Genomic DNA, 16,193 nt, shown 5'->3' with positions numbered 1-16,193 from the left:
ACCTAACTTCTCCCCCATCTGCAACCCTCCCCCCACAAGAGCAAGAGCCCCAGTCCAACACAAAGTTCACCATGACATTTTTCAAATGAATCTTGGATTTGTAGATATGCAGGTGTTACTTTATGTAACTTTTTGGTTGTTCTGCCAGGAAACATATTTCATATTATTCTAGATTAAACTGCTTGATAAACAAAATTCTATTGTAGTATACAGTTACAATCACATCCTTTTTTTTTCATATCTGTTGGTGGAAGAAACCCTATCCAAGAACCCACAGCTCCCAACAGCCCCCACTATTCCCATTATCGGTGAATTCACAGTACGTGCTGGCTGGCTCGGGCCCTCTGCTGATTGAGTCACTCCCCAAACTGTCCTTGAGCTCCGTGGAACTCGCAGCCCATCTGGCTGAACACTTGCACACGCATATCAAAACATTGCATAGATCGAAACAGGGGGAGTGAACGACACTGGGTGACCTAATTGTGGTCTGAAAGGGTCCAGTCGAAAAAGCATCAATATCTAACCGGAGAGAATGATGGAAAAACAGAATAATGTTATTTTTATGCAAATGCAACCAATGCTTCAAGTTTTGACATTGTGTGCATGTGTGTGTGGGAGAGAGAGGGAGAGATTATGAATTCAGCTGAGCCTCTCCCATCTGTCTGACTAGACCGTCATGATGAAATCAGGATGAAATCCCTTGTGCATGTAGATCAACACAAGTATATAGGCCTGTCCTCTGTCTTTCTGTGAGACTGAGTTTCGCAGATGTAGATGCATTTTGCAAATGCTATGGCTAGAAAAAGTAGCACACTGTATGGCTGAGTGAACAATTGCATATGTTTTCTACACATTTGAGGGTTAATCAGTCAGGGTACGCAAAACAAGACAAAAGGGTCAGGGGATTTAGTTGCCAAGCAACTTCTGTTGATACAAACACTTTTTTATTCATATGGAGAGAGGCATCTAAAAGCATGAAAAGACAGAGGGATGTGAAGTAATATATGCAGTTATCTTATTTATCAAGAGTTGTTTTCAAATTAGGGTCAGATCCAGAAACATGGAAAAATGGAAATTAGTATTATAGCTCCAGCTACATCCCACCATGGCAAATATCAGGTATATTTTCAGGTGGGTATTACTGTGAGGTTTGAACAACACAGTATCTTCATACAGTATAACTTACATCTCTTGCAACTATGTCTGATGTATACTATTGGTTTATTGCAAAAGTAGTGCAACGTAATACATTTAATTTCACCATTGTCTCTGAATGTCATAGACATTAGCACAGCAAAGAGAGAACACCATGGTTTCCCGATTATTACATTGCAATAACATCAGACCAACTTCAATGTACAGATGGACTCATCTGTGCTCACACAGCTACAGTACATAAAGCGTGTAGAACACTTTAAGCTCTTTCCTTATTTTGTCCATGTTTTTAATGTCCAATAGTATTGTTTTGAATGTATTCTTTATCTAAAGGCAGCAGAGGGCTGGTTTATTGGTTATCCAGCCTTAAACAACTGTTAACTATGGATAACTGCCCTTTGTTTAGTGCACCGTGATGGTATATATACTGTTTCAAAGCTTTTTCACCTTTAGGGGATACATCTGCTTAGTTTGACAAAAGGGACAAAATATAAAGGAGAATAACCAGATTGTTATACATCCCTTGCTTTGTTTCGTCTGCAAAATACAAATGTTGCTATTAACTGAGGTCACAATTAACAAAATTGGTCCAGATTATAAGATGAGGATGTGACACTTGGAAAATCATTAGTCTTATTTTTCATGTTGTTATCAGATGACAGGGGTGAGCCTTAGTCCTTTTAGAGACACAGGTTAGATTTTGTTTTAGCTGCCTCCCTCCACCTCTTGACTTAAATCAGCTTGTGGATGACATTAGCTCACACTGGATGGAGTATCATCAAATGTTGGAGCTGAACTTGTGTGTATTTTTGTGCATGCTTTAAAACATTTGCTCCAAAAGACTTGGAACTACAACACAACACTTCAACACAGCAGTGAAGCTTTAAGTTTTAATGAAACAATGGCAAACACTGAGAAAATAAGGGACTGGCTAAAAATACCCTGAATTGTCCTTTATAACCACAATAGTTTTACTGAACTCTTCATTAGAATAGTTTATTGTTTCACAACTAGGAAATAAACACTGTGCTGCATCTATACTGCTTTTAAAACAAAATTTTGCTACTACAAACACGTTTCAGATGTTTTTGGCTGCCTTCAGATTTCGGTAACTTCTCCTTCACTGCCTCAGAACAGGGTTCAGGACTTTTTTTTCACGTTTATAAAGCTAAAAGTTATTCCAGGTCATGGTGAGTCATGTGTACTTCCTACTCAGGAAATATAGTGGGCTATTCCTTCGCACTTCTGGTGCATTATTGTCTCTTGACCTGAACTACACTGAAACCAGCTGCTAAAAAGATTGACTGAAAGACTAGCACGTGGGATTCAAGAGGCAAAGTCCTTGCTTTTGCTCAAAGTCTTAAAATCACAATTTGCACCTTGTATATAAAATATTGAAATCAGTTTTTAAGAGCCTGGACCAGGAAACCCCACAAACAGTTCTGTGTTTCTTCACCAAATCCTAAATCCTGCAGGGTTATTTGGATGAACACTGGTATTGGTGGAAGTTATTGCAAAGATATATTTAGGTATACATCGCATGTGCTGTCAGTGAGCAGAGAATAGCTGTGTGGGATCCTGGGCTTGAACCCCTGAGATACAGTCAGATATAGCACATAAGCATAACGCCAGTGTATAGAGTGAGTGCTGGGAAGAGCGACTCCAATCACTACCGCTGCTCCCTGGCTGAGTCTCCCTGGCTGACGTCAGCTGACTGCCCTGGCTCTCCGCTCCTCCGGACACAGCGCCGTGTAAAAATGCTGCTCTCTGTGCCGCCAAGGACAGGAATCAACCCGTACAACGGCTACACCGGCAAAAACAACAAGAAGGTAAATAACAACAACACAGCCTGTACTTCTGCCCTCTCTTGCTGAAATACAGAGTCATTTGTCGATGCGGGGCTGTTCGAGTATCTGCCTCTCCAGTTAGAAGCTGCTCGGCTGTTTAAGCTGCAGTGTCCTTGAAAGTGGATCACAGGCGACGCTTAAACTCTTGTTACTTGCCGTTGCAACCTTCGCTGTCGGCTTTTTGACGTTAGGGTGACACTGTTACAAACTACATTACATTGTTGCCTGTAGATTACTGCCACAGTTTGCTTTCGTTTGTTCCGATACGGTCGCTGTTCTCTTCCTATACCCAGCCTGTACACACACACACACACACACACACACACACACATACACAGCACCGCTTTCAAACTGGCTGTAGATGCTCGTGTAAGGCGCCGAACAAGCGAGTAAAAGCGATTCATATGCTACTTTTATATGTATTTATGGGGGTTCAATCAACCGTGTCTGCGCTTAAGTAATGTTTTCATTGAATTAACTACAAGTTAGCAAAGTTTTTTTTCCTCTCTTTTACGCGTACAGATATGCCCCACCCCTTCAGTCCTGCTAATGATGACTGAGGGTTTGCATGGCTCTATGAAAAGGAGGAAAGTTACAGAGCCCATATAAGAGGTCCTATATTGATGTCTTATATGTGGCCATATGAGGTGTGTATTTTGCAGGACAAACATTATATAAGGTACAATATTGATTACTTTGTGTTCCTACATGAATAATTCATGGGGTGACATTGTTTCTATTTTCAACCTCTTTTCCTGTAAGCACTGTAGGCTACATACATTCTGGGACATGTAGAGATTCTAGCATTGGTTTAGATTGTTTACAGCTATAGTGTAAACTGACACGTTTAGGATTTGGAGAATTTTGAATGTTGATTTTAGAAGATTTTGTTTAACTATTAAGATTTCATCCCAGAATCTGTCAAATAACGTTTCAGCTCAATTGTGACTTGGATTGGCCGATGAAGTATGTAGATGCTTGACTTGCAGCATTTCTTGAGTAATGTCTCAACAAAGCTGAAATCAAACACCTCCCTCCTTGCCTGTGTTATTCCCTTCCCTGCCTCACGGCTGGCAGGAATTCAGATTGCTCAGATTAATGACCTGGAATTCCTGGAATCCTGGATTCAGACAATGTGCTCATTTCAAGAGGGACTCTGCAAACTTAAACCCTTTCCTTGAAAGAAGACATGCACACTCACACTTTTTTTTTCTTTTAATTTTACACATTTTGCATTGTTAGAGTGCCAAAGTCACACAGAGAGAGGACTTGTAAATCCAGCATCAAGTGCTAACCCCCTTGGTCTGTGTCTTTTACTACAAGAAAAAGGGCGGAGAAAAGGATTAAGAGGACCCCCTCCCCCTCCCCCCTTCTGCTTTCGATTAACTGCCCCCAGTCTTTTTTTTTTTTTTTTCTTTCTTCCTCCCTTGTGTTTCACATACCTTGATTTCTTGTCTGTCAGTGGTTCAGTTCACATGGAGAAGAGAGGCTGAACATTCCTCCTAACTGATGAATTTACTTTCTGGTCTCTTCAGCGTGTTTGATACCTGTTGAAAAAAGACTTTTTAAAAAAGATTTTCCTTTGTAATAAAACCGGATTGAGTCAGGAGAGCAAGGAGAAGTCTCACCTTTTAGCCACAGGACACCAAGGACTTTCATCACTTTTCTCATTTGGTTCTTCCGTGCTTGCACTACTTTTTTTTTTTTGCCTGCAGCAGCAGAAAGATAATATAAAGAGATTGTGTCTGTAACACTATGATCTTTTCCACGGTGCCTATAAAGGTTTCTTTAGCCAAACAGGTAGGACTCCATATTTAAGATATTTCTCTCTCATTCATGTATTCATAAATATATACTTGTTGCACAGCATAGGTGTAAATGATAAATCTTAGAATATAGAGATAGTGATTTTGACAGTTTGCATGTTTGAAATGTTACTGTACGGTAATGGAAAGTACCAGTAGATTAATAATGATAAGCAAAATGCATTTTCTTCTGGAGCTTATTGAAATATTCAATATTTTTGACACTCACATGTTGTAGGAAATGATATCCCTGTCTTGGGGATAAAGATAGCTAACTGACAGAACTAAGAAGATTGTGTGAGCAGCCTCAGCATCAGCCTCCACAGAAGCTTTATAGTGCCAGAGAGATGTATCATTCAAGTGTCACACAATCAGGCTCATACCCTTGCTATCACTACAAAGTTAAAGGCATACATCCTGCCTCACTTAGCACTCATTGTTCTCTCGGATGAAAAAGTCCTTGAGTCACCTGCGGTCCCTCCAGGCATCACCTCTGCTCCCTCCAACTGTAATCACCTCATCAGTCTTCAGCTGCTGTGTGGCGCACACTCCCTCTCTCTGCACCATGCTGTAGGCCACTTACTGTGGTTATGCTTCCTGCACAACTATAATAATAACACAAAGAGCTGACTTATCGTTCTGCGACTATAACTGCGTACTCTGATATTAATGGGGATGTGAGAATTGTATACATGTTCGTCTTCACTCTGCCCAGTGGCTGAAAGCAACTGAGCATCCATTGTTCATCGGCAGAAGGGATAAAGTTATATCATATTGTAAAATGAAATGCCTTTTTTGATCCAATATTAGTATGTCAGTTGTAAATTCGTATGTTTTATGTGCACACAGGAGGATTTCCTGCATTTTTTCAGAGTTGATCTTGTCTTGTCAGGAAGCCTAGTTCCCACAGAACTGTGATGCCTCCAGGAATGTAGTTCAATTTAACAACGACAGCTTCAGCTCTGATCTTAGACCCAACATATGCCCCTCCGCAACCCCTGTCCACTTCAAGGAGAGAAACACAAACATTTGTGTATTGCAAAGGAATGCAAAGAATGCTCAGAGATGACATTGCGGTGCATGTAAGGAGCAGTGTAAACAGATAATGTGGAAGGAAATCAGTAACATGTCAGGAGGTCAGGTTTTGGGCACGGACTAACTGAGAGGATATGCACTTTTACAGGCTGTAAAATTAGATTTGTGATTCCCAGTCATGCACATTTAAGAGTCTCATACTTTCTGACCTTCTTAACTGCATTTCTGTTCCTCTGCATGGATGTTTGCCCGTGTTTGCAGCAGCACATTGGGCATTACCTTACATGGGTGGCAAAACACCTGGAGCCGGCGCTGGGCACTGGGGCAGATGGGGAGTAGGTGTGGAGCTGACTCACTGCCATCCTTTTCTCAGAAGGAGCCTAGCAGAGCGGTCTTAATGAGACACTACCTTCTGACTAGAGAGCACATGAGAGGGATTAGCACTTTCCGCTAACAAGCTCAGATCCCAATTAGACAGGCCTCACTAGCTAGGCCTGGGCCCGGACTCGGTCTCCTGTCAGATTTTATCTCCCCAGGCTTCTGCAGGTGCATCCCTCCTGATAGTCTGTGCAAGCCGCCTACAGTGAAGGCAAGGGAAAGCACAGGAAGGGCCTGTGATTGTGGAAAAACAAACAGTGTACTATTGATGCTAAAGAAGAGAGGGAGATTAGAGAAGAGGACCGAGATGAATGGGGTCTGTGAGTCACTGTGATTTTCCCCACTCAACTAAAAAGACAGGGAGGAGGCTCTGAAGGCTGATTCCAAAACAGTTTGGGAAACATATGGCAGCTGGTTAGTGGAAAACGAATGACTGGTGTTTCTCATGTCAGTCATGTCTGAAAGAATGTTACTAGATTACACATATAGTACAGTGCAATAGGCTGGAAAAGTAAAGTGAGGATACTTTTAAAAACAATGCCATGAATAGTTTTTATTTAATCAATCAAGTCAGTACTTGGTGTGACCACTCGTTGCCTTTGAAATAGCACCACCTCTCCTCAGTACATTAGTGCGCTGTTTTTCAGGGTACCTGGCAGGTAGGTTGTTCCAAGCATCTTGTAGAACATGCCTCAGTTCTTCTGTGGATTTAGGCTGCCTCAGTGTTCTCTATCTCTTCGTGTAATCCCAGACTGACTCCAAGATGTTGAGATCAGAGTCTCTGTTGGGGCCATACTGCCTGTTGCAGGACTCCTCGTGGCTGAAGATAGTTCTTTAAAATTCTGGCTGTGTGTTAAGGTTCATTGATTGTCATGCTGTGGAATGAATTGTAGTAGAGAAATCGGGTCAGAGTACACATTTTCCTGCAGTCGGGGTTTAGCTGTGCGGTAAAAAAAAAAAAATCTGTTTTGGAAAATCAGACATGCATTATCATACATGCTTAACTTACATCTTAATTTGATTAAAATAATTAGCATAATATGTCATTTACCATGTCATCCTACCTGTAGACAGTTAATCAGCTGGATAAAGATCTGCAGTAGGATGATCTCATCTGGTCTGTGTAGAGGGGACACATTTAAATAACCGTGCCCATTATCATAAATACTGTGATGTAATAATAAACACAAACCAGTAACATTATTTTGAAAAGTCTGGATGATTTACCTCAACTAAATCAGCTAGATTAAGATATGTTATAGATTTTAACCCCATGTGTCAGAGGGGCTTAAAGTTTTGTAATGACACTTTTAAAAGGATTAGACAACATTTTGCATCCAATGTTAACCTCCAATGTTAACCTGCATCCAACGTTAACGTACAAGTTAACTTGCTTCTGTGGCAGGAGGATATCCAGCTGTAGCCAATCACAAAGAATAAAGTGTCATTTAACAAACACTTCTGTGTTGTTTGACGTGATTTGTGGCCAGTAAACATTTGTTTGTTTGGAGTGTGATTAGTTGAATCTTTGTGGTTTGTTGGAGCCAAACGAACAGGATTTGTTTATTTTTCCTTTTTTCTCACCCAGGCATAGTGGACAGTTTTCTGCATTTTTCAGACCCAATTTGTATCTCGCAAATTGAATTATGCAACAGTGCAAGTATTTTGATTATAGAATACATAGCCTACTCGAATCTTATTTTTAAACTTCCAAATCCTGTTGATAATTTTTCAAACCACTGTTTGAAACATGCTTTAAACTTTAAAATATTTGTTTTAATTTTGTAAAATATGATGATCCCTCAAAGATTTGTGAACGAGTCTGAATTACACTTGTACTAGTTGGTTTGAACAGAGCCGCGGCAGAGAGGAGTAGGGAAGCCTTAATTAGCTTGATTCCAGCAGTCTTTTGACAGCTCCTTCTCTGTTAACAAGCTGGTGGTCCAGTGCTGACCTTGTGGTGTCCAACAAGCCACCCCATTGTTCCCTGGGGCCGGGCTTGCTGACCATAACTAATCAAACGGTTCCTCCTCCTCCAGCAAAGAGAGGAAGGCAACACTATGGCCAAACTTATCTGACATTTCCCTTCCTGACAAATTCAATTTAGACTTTCAGTTTCAAACTATGGTCAGTAAAAATAAGAAATGTTCAAAAATGTATTAGTTATATGCACAAATCTGTACATACTGTACTGCGTTAGTACTAAAAACACATTCAGTGGTATCTAGTCATGCAGACAGTTTAGGTTTCGAGATTTCCGCCAACACCCCGAGACAGTAGTGGTAAATAGAATATGGTTTGTGCTGCTCAAAGCACTGAAAAATGAAATTGGAAAAAGAAAATATAAACGTTTCTCTCCAGAAACAATGTCCTGGTTGCTGTTGATAATCTGCAGATCTCCCTGTGAACAGTTTTGATTGGAACTGTTTCAAATACTCGCAATGAAAACTGCTTCAGCCTCAACCCGCAGCATAAAAGCCTCTCATCCAGCCACAATAATTCCAGCCAGATTTAATATTACACTCTTTGTTCTTGCATTTGTAACATGGTTCAGTTCCCACACATGCTATAATTTTTTTAGTGTTTACATGTCTGCCAAAAGTATAATTTCTCAGAGTTTCAATACTATTCAAAATTAGGTCATTTTGATTGGTATTCTTAAACATATAATAATTAAGGTTATGCCTCAACATTTACAGTTTAAAGCAACAGGTATACAGTGTCATAGACAATGATTCTGTGTGTCAGCCGTCACTAATGCATGTTAAACACGTTTAAAGGCAACGCTGTTTTACTAGATATGGTCAACATTCAATCTTTCAACATTAAGTGCTGGATCATTAGTTTTCAAAAAATAAATTTGACGTTTGCACAAATGAATAGTAAAAATGCAGAAACGTCCTACTGTCAAACTCTCCCTTGTAGAGCCGATCTTTAGTCACCTCCCAGTCAAGCAAGATGTATTGTAGAGGCCAGAGGCTAATTATTTATCTGTGTAACCTGCTGCTTACAGATCAGATTTGGCTTGATTTATTCATTTTTTGATAAATCACCACACATTCAGAGCCTGTAATACACTGTCTAAAAAATACACCCCTGTGATCTTATTATGACCTTGTTCATTTTTATTGTTTTTATATGCAAAATAAGAACAAACAAATTAGTCTAACAGCTTATTATGACCTTTTAATATGAGCATGTACACATTGCTCATTCAGTCTTACGTAGTGTAGTGTTCTTCATGCATACATGGCATAATATACATGTTTGCATTATTTCACCTATTTACAAATGTTGGCTTATATTTGTTTCTTCTTCTCATTTTTATGTTCCATGTCATCTCGTCTCGGCTGACCTATTAAGTCAGATGAAGCGGTGAAATTGCTATTGATATCCTGGCTCTGACTCTGGCCCCATTTGGATGTTTGACACCATGCCATTAGGCTAACCAGCCACTGTTGCTCACGCTCTGGCTAATTGTGTCCTTAATTGATTTTCTCCTCATAAGCCTGTAGTTTGAGCGAGTCAGTTAGTGGACCATTAACCAGCTGTTCTTGCTTCATGTTCAGTTAGCTACTACATCAGCGTGTGCATCCCTTCAATTGCATTGTTTGCGACGGTGCCACCCCAAATGTAACTACACTCTTTGTTCTTGTTGCAGCAGACGTATGTGTCCCCTTCCAACCATCAGATGGCTCCTCCAAGCCCCAACAACAACAACAACAGCAGCAGCAACACCATCAGCAATGGCAGTGGCAGCAGCGGAGGAGAGCAGCTGAGCAAAACGAACCTGTACATCCGCGGCCTCCACCCAGGAACCACAGACCAGGATCTGGTCAAACTCTGTCAGCCGTAAGTCACCCAAAAACCAATTGCTTCAGCTGTCTATTTAGACACCCAATAAATCTCTCTCTGGTTGCTCGCGGTGAGCACTAACCAGGTTAGAGGAGCAGAGTAGATTAAGATAGAACAGAGTGATGGGTGGATGGATAAATGGCTGGCTGAAAGACTGAATGGATTGCATTACTACATGGACAAATATGGTAGATGGATGGCTTCCTTACACTTGAAGTGCACACGAATGCTAAAGTGCACCTTAGCAGGTTTTTCTGGACCAGAGAAGGGAGCCACATGTTTTATAAGGCCCATCATTTAGTGGCCTTATGGAAAAACCAACAATCATTTGGCCTGCAAACTAAGACCTTTCAGTTTGGCACAGCTAAGCATAGACTTTCCAACAACTAGGTACAGAATGTTTAGTCTCCCTCTCTCATGCTAATTCATTCTGTATGTCTGCTCGTGCTCCTTCTTTGACTCTTAACCTATGTGAATTACGGCTCATCTGGGCTTTAGTCTTCAGCGTACAGTACGATGACAATGAGACTTTGCTACCCTAATTCAAAGTCACATTCTGCACTATAAATACCACACTATGTTGCTCTTCAATGTGAGTGCGAGTCTTTGAAAACTGTTGTGGGCCGCATGTAGACAGACATCAAACAACAGCATCATCCAATCCATCTGACATGTTTGTTAGGTCTTCAGTGGGAGACATCAAAACAAGTAGGGCTGAAATGAATGATCTGGGTTTACTTAATTGAATTCTGGAGCCTGGTGATGAGAACCAGAAGAACAGAGGAGAAGAGTGAGAAAAAAGGAGGGAAAAGGGGGCTAGAGAGATTGAATAAGGGAGGGAGAGAGAGAGAGAGGGAGGGAGAGGCCTGCTATTTTACAGCTGTCTGGAAGATATGGCTCACATGAGGCTGCCCAACCCTACAGGAAACGGCGAGCCCAGGGGAAAGGGAAAGACAAACAAGGGCAATGGCATGAAGAGGGGGGAGGTGGGGTTTGGGTGAGGGGTGGTGGTGGCGGTGGTGGAGAGAATCGGAGGGGGGAGGAGTGAATGGAGTTCAGGGTTTGTGTGTCAGGTGGTGTTCTGTGGGGGTAGTTCTCATATTTCTGCTTTTACAGAGCAGATAAAATCACTGCATGAAATTTGCCTGTTAGCAGAGCACATTAAGGCCGATGTAATTCCCAGTTAAAGTGGACTGAGATAGGATACTTTATCCAGTCATAGTTAATAAGGAAAATGCTTGTAGATCAGGGTGTAAAACAGTAGGAAGACAATTCATGGAGGAGATTTTACATACTCAACTCAAGTTTGAACAGTTAATGTGTGCATATACCAGGACATAGAACTCCTAAAGCCCCCCCCTCCCCCACACTGAGAGTTGCTGTATGCACACTCTGAGATGTACTGCGCAGGAAGTGAGGGATGAGAAGAGGGAATGGGGGTTGGTTCTCCATCTCTGGCCACTGTAGTTGCCTCCGTGGGCGCCTCGCTGCCGCTCTGGTCCTTGCCCTGGTCCTTCTCTTGGTGGTTGACCATGGATGGATGTTGGGCTGGTCTCTGTATGCTGTGCTCTCTCACACATGGCTGAGTCTCTAGCCCCTCTTTTCATTCTGCATCATGTAGTCCAAGACCTCTGAGCGCTGTTCAGTACCTCCGTATCTTCAGTAGCTCAGCTGTGTAAGCAGGGAAGAGCAGCAAGCTGAGCTCACAGCTTTAATACTAGTCATAAAGTGAAGCAGGAGACTGGGTGGGTGGCTTTGGGCCCATAGTAATGATGCATATGAAAATATAGGAAGACAATGTTTGCGTATCCACCCAGTCCAGTTGGTTGCACCTTATGGTTTAGAATAAGAAATGCACCATGAAATAGTAATGTCATTTAGGAGGTCAAATGCATAATACAAAAGATCTTCAGTTAACATTGGATGGATTCAATTTGCAGAGACGTCTTTAGTGGATTGACATAATCAAACATAAGGAGGGAGTGAAATGATGACATGATATATACATACTGTATATTTTGATCCCCAACATGTAGTAGTTTATTCTGCTGTTATAATGTCTATAATCTACAAATCAATCATTTAGAATTTGTGGATACTCACATTAAAACATAGTCATCTTCAAGGTGACTTGAAGCTATCTTTGTTACAGAGTACAGATTTATAGATTCCTTTTTCTCTAAAGGGAAAGTGACCCTAAAGTAACTTTTCATTTCCAATTCAGAGTAATCCAACAGATTAACTGTCAGATTACAATTTTAGCAGGTCATCGCTTAATCCTTATTAATAAAGTGTATTTTGAAAGTGACTCTTCTAGCCCAGATAAAATGTGTCGGTGGTGTGGCGTCTCTCGATGAAAGCTTGGGTTGCATTGTGAGGGGCACTAAGACCCAGTGGAGGGCTTAACGCTGCCTAGAGAGAAGCTGGTTAGTAGAATGAGAGTATGGCTAGGAGCCAACATTGGACAGGACAGCCAAGGAGAGGCATATCAGATTACACTGCATGCACATGCCTGGAGAGATGCGAACTGATAGACACTCTGCCTCACAGAAGCATTTGCCCAAGTCAGGCACTATCCTGTGCATCTGCAGTATCCATAGCTGGGCAGCTGGGTAGATGATGCAGGATTTTAATATTGATAGTCCATTGTGAAGCAATCTGAATGTGCAGCAGCAGCAACATTTATTTATTTATTTATTTTCACATCATGTTGGATTCCCCTTGAGACATGATCCCCATTGACATATGTGTGTGAGCTAGCTAGAATGCATAAGATATAGGAAACCTATAGTATTCTATATATCCTTTCTGGCATGCAGGAACCCACGGGACATTACTCTTATTTCATTTGTGTTCCACCCCCTCTCTAAAGATTGCCCCTTGCACATCATTTATTATCAGATGGTGTAATTATATTCGGTGTCATTGCACTGAATCTGATGGAATGATAGAATCTGGTGAACTATGATTCGGTCATCATGGAGCACAATCTCTTCGAGTGTACTGGGTTTAGAGGGAAACCACATTGGCTCAGCAATGTTGCAATGCTAATATTGAATACAGAGAAGTCATTTCTTTCAGTAGACAGTGCAAAGATGATCCCCGAGTGTAAACCTCACTGTTTTTCAGGTATGGGAAGATCGTATCCACCAAGGCCATCCTGGACAAGACTACTAACAAGTGCAAAGGTGAGGTGTAAAGGCACTGGCAGGTTGAAAAAGTAACCGGTGAGCAGAGTTTTAAAGGTCAATTTGTACAAAAGTGTGTCAGCATGTGATCTTAATGCGGGAAAAGTACCTATTTTATGAAAACCAAAATTACAGACAGGCTATTTCAGAGAACAGATTCCCCAGCGTCACTGAAAGATATAAAAGAATCAGAGGTTCTGCGACCTTTGTAATAACAGCTGTCTGGAAGACAAGTATCACCTTTTGTTTGCATCTGGTCAGATTATGCTTAGATAAATATTGTCACTACATTTTGATGAAACAAAAAATGATTTGTTATTTTATTATTTGTTATTTGTATTATATGAGGTGCCTTCATGAAGAATGTTGTACCTTTGTTTAAATAATTTGTGTTGCAATTTCATTGCATATTTAGTTTGTACTCCATAATGTGCGACCATGGTTCTGAGTCAATAACTGAACGAAACTCTTAAAATCTGAAATACATATCCATAATGTGTGATATTTTTACATTGCTATAATTTCATTTTAACAAGCAGTGTGGCAGACAGTACACAGGAAAAACAATTCATTTACAGTGGTTGGAGATGCGCTCATTACTCCACTGTGTTGTGTGTTGCCTCTCCAGTTCACTTAAATGAATTTCTTCAGTAGATAATGAATTCACTAACACCTTATCTTGTCACTTGACAATATTTTCACTGCATATCAACAACAGAGTGGTGAAATAAGTCACGAGCATGACACTGGATGGTTCGTCATCTCTGCTGTAGTCTGTGTGGAAAGTTACAGATTTCAGTTTTAAGGTCACAGCACACTGCGGATACACTCTTCTCAGTCAGCCTGTTTGCTTTCGGTCGCCAAATGTTTACTGTCCATTAAGCTTCACACTATTCTCACCTAACAGGTGTGTATTGTGCGACATTAACATGGTCAGTGTTGTATAACTCTACATCTGTCCTCAAGTGGGAAGCAAGATCCAGACATAGCTGGTTGTCTCCTCAGATTCAAACGCTACTACTATGAGTGCTTCATGAGTTCACTTTACACGTTTCTGTCCATAGAGTCCTGTGGTATGCATATCACATTGTCACAACTTTGTATGTCTTGCTGTACGTCTCGGCCCCTGCAGGCTATGGCTTTGTTGACTTTGACAGTCCGGCGTCAGCTCAGAAGGCAGTGACAGCGCTGAAGGCGGGTGGAGTGCAGGCTCAGATGGCCAAGGTAAGAACCCCATTTGAGATGTCAATATTTGGTGGATTTATGTGTTACAACTTAATACAGATTGGTCAGTTTTAAATCTTCAGCACACTAAAAGAAACACTGTCAGATATTTTGACAGTGACTCAGCAAAATGTAGAAGGATGAATTATTAATTACAAATTACATGATGAATTATTATCCTTGCAGCCTGAACGGTTGTTCCTTGGCAAATGTTTCTTTTCAAGCTTTCTCAACCGTGTGTTCATGCAGTGAGTGTGTCCTGGGAGGTGCACACATGGGCGTATGTTTAAATCAGTGTATTTATGGGTATTAACACACTGTAGAATATGTTTGTGCACAAAAAAGAGCGCACGGATGCACACAGGTACAGTGTGTGGATGTGTATGCCTGCGTGCGCGTCGTGCTTCATAGTGGGGACGGTGTTGGGGGAGCGTGTCCCAGGGCCTGGTCTCTGAGCTCCCTGTACAAAGGATCTGTCTGTTCTCCCTGGTGGCATCTGACTCAGTGTCTGAGCAGCTCCCCAGTCAGCAGGGCCCTGTGCCCAGCCACCCGCCCTGTCAACACACGCACACGCACACACACACACACACACACACACACGGAGCACACTTGACGATCACGCACGCACTTCAGCAGCCTTGCCTCAACCGGATTATGACACACTCACAAGCAAGCGCATGCACGCACGCACGCCACCAACACCCTGGGAAAGCTGATCTTGCGTTAAGCTGGATCACTGACATTCATACGGCTTCTTGCCCACAAAATAACTTGATTTCACTCACCCCTTCACTCCTGGTTTACAACACGGCTTATGTTTGCGTCAGATTTCTCTCTGACTCACTCTGACTCATTGCCGGTTGAAATCCACAGCAGAAGGAGAAGGAACAGGAGGAAGAGGAGGAGGGAGGTGAAGCAGAAATCACCTTCACCACAGGTCGCAGCGATTACACATGCATTATTCATGGGATGGAAATTAATTCACACTGCATTTACAGGTTTTTTAATCACATCTGTACTCTGAGATAATGAATATGCATAATGGTTAGAGGCTGATACAGATTGGTTATCTTACAAGATACTGTTGGTCAAATTAAATTTGTTTGAGCAGGAGGCAAAGAAATCCTGCAAAATACTTCAAAAGCAGAAAATGAAACTGTGGCACTCTCCGAGATTCTTCCAAGTTTTTTTTTTTTTACTAATTTCAAATACAGATTTGGAAGAGCTGCATAATTTGTCTGGTTTATGCAAGCCGACAGAGCCGGCCTCTGTGCCTGCATTCAAGGTCAGGATTACCACATGAATATAACTGCTTGAATGCAAGCGACATATTATTACCATGACCTAGGAAACAGGATGATAATGTTCGCCTTGTGGGGAGATGATAGCACAATGCTTCAGATGTTCTCCAGATTATTTCCAAAGGTCTTTGTCCAAAACGTCTCTGCTGTGATTCTCCACCGAGCAAGAGCACATCATCATTTTAGATCATTCATGGATGGTGAGCCATATGAAATGTAATTATGCTTTAATATCACATTACCTGTATCCTGCGCTTTCATCCTCTTAAGAGTCGAGTCTCATACAATGGGCCTGTCTTCTGCTCTTTTGGTAATAACACATGAGTGATGGAGAACAAGAGAAGAGTGGGTTGGATGAATAAAAGTAGTGGGGACAGAGAGAGAGGGGGGGGGGGGGGGGGGGAG

General features: G+C 41.5%; 1 protein-coding gene across 3 annotated transcripts in view; it reads left to right on the top strand.

Moving 5' to 3' along the window:
- The first annotated feature begins 2,828 nt into the window (after positions 1 to 2,828).
- Positions 2,829 to 16,193, top strand: part of rbms2b (RNA binding motif, single stranded interacting protein 2b) — a 19,709-nt gene continuing 6,344 nt past the window's right edge. Inside the window, exons 1-4 of one of the 3 annotated variants that reach the window (XM_023425123.2) lie at positions 2,829 to 2,984; positions 9,882 to 10,072; positions 13,205 to 13,263; positions 14,396 to 14,487. In XM_023425123.2, coding sequence (XP_023280891.1) covers positions 2,913 to 2,984; positions 9,882 to 10,072; positions 13,205 to 13,263; positions 14,396 to 14,487 — 414 coding nt within the window. In that variant the 5' untranslated portion in view covers positions 2,829 to 2,912. Of the gene's footprint in view, positions 2,985 to 4,505; positions 4,803 to 9,881; positions 10,073 to 13,204; positions 13,264 to 14,395; positions 14,488 to 16,193 lie in introns of those variants that run through there. The other 2 variants (XM_023425124.2, XM_023425126.2) reach the window with 2 other exon arrangements.

This window comes from Seriola lalandi, unplaced genomic scaffold, assembly GCF_002814215.2.
Source record: "Seriola lalandi dorsalis isolate HSWRI2012SDOR001 ecotype SW California unplaced genomic scaffold, Sedor1 jcf7180002054767, whole genome shotgun sequence".
Taxonomy (NCBI): Eukaryota; Metazoa; Chordata; class Actinopteri; order Carangiformes; family Carangidae; genus Seriola; species Seriola lalandi.
This window is presented reverse-complemented; position numbering and strand designations above follow the sequence as displayed.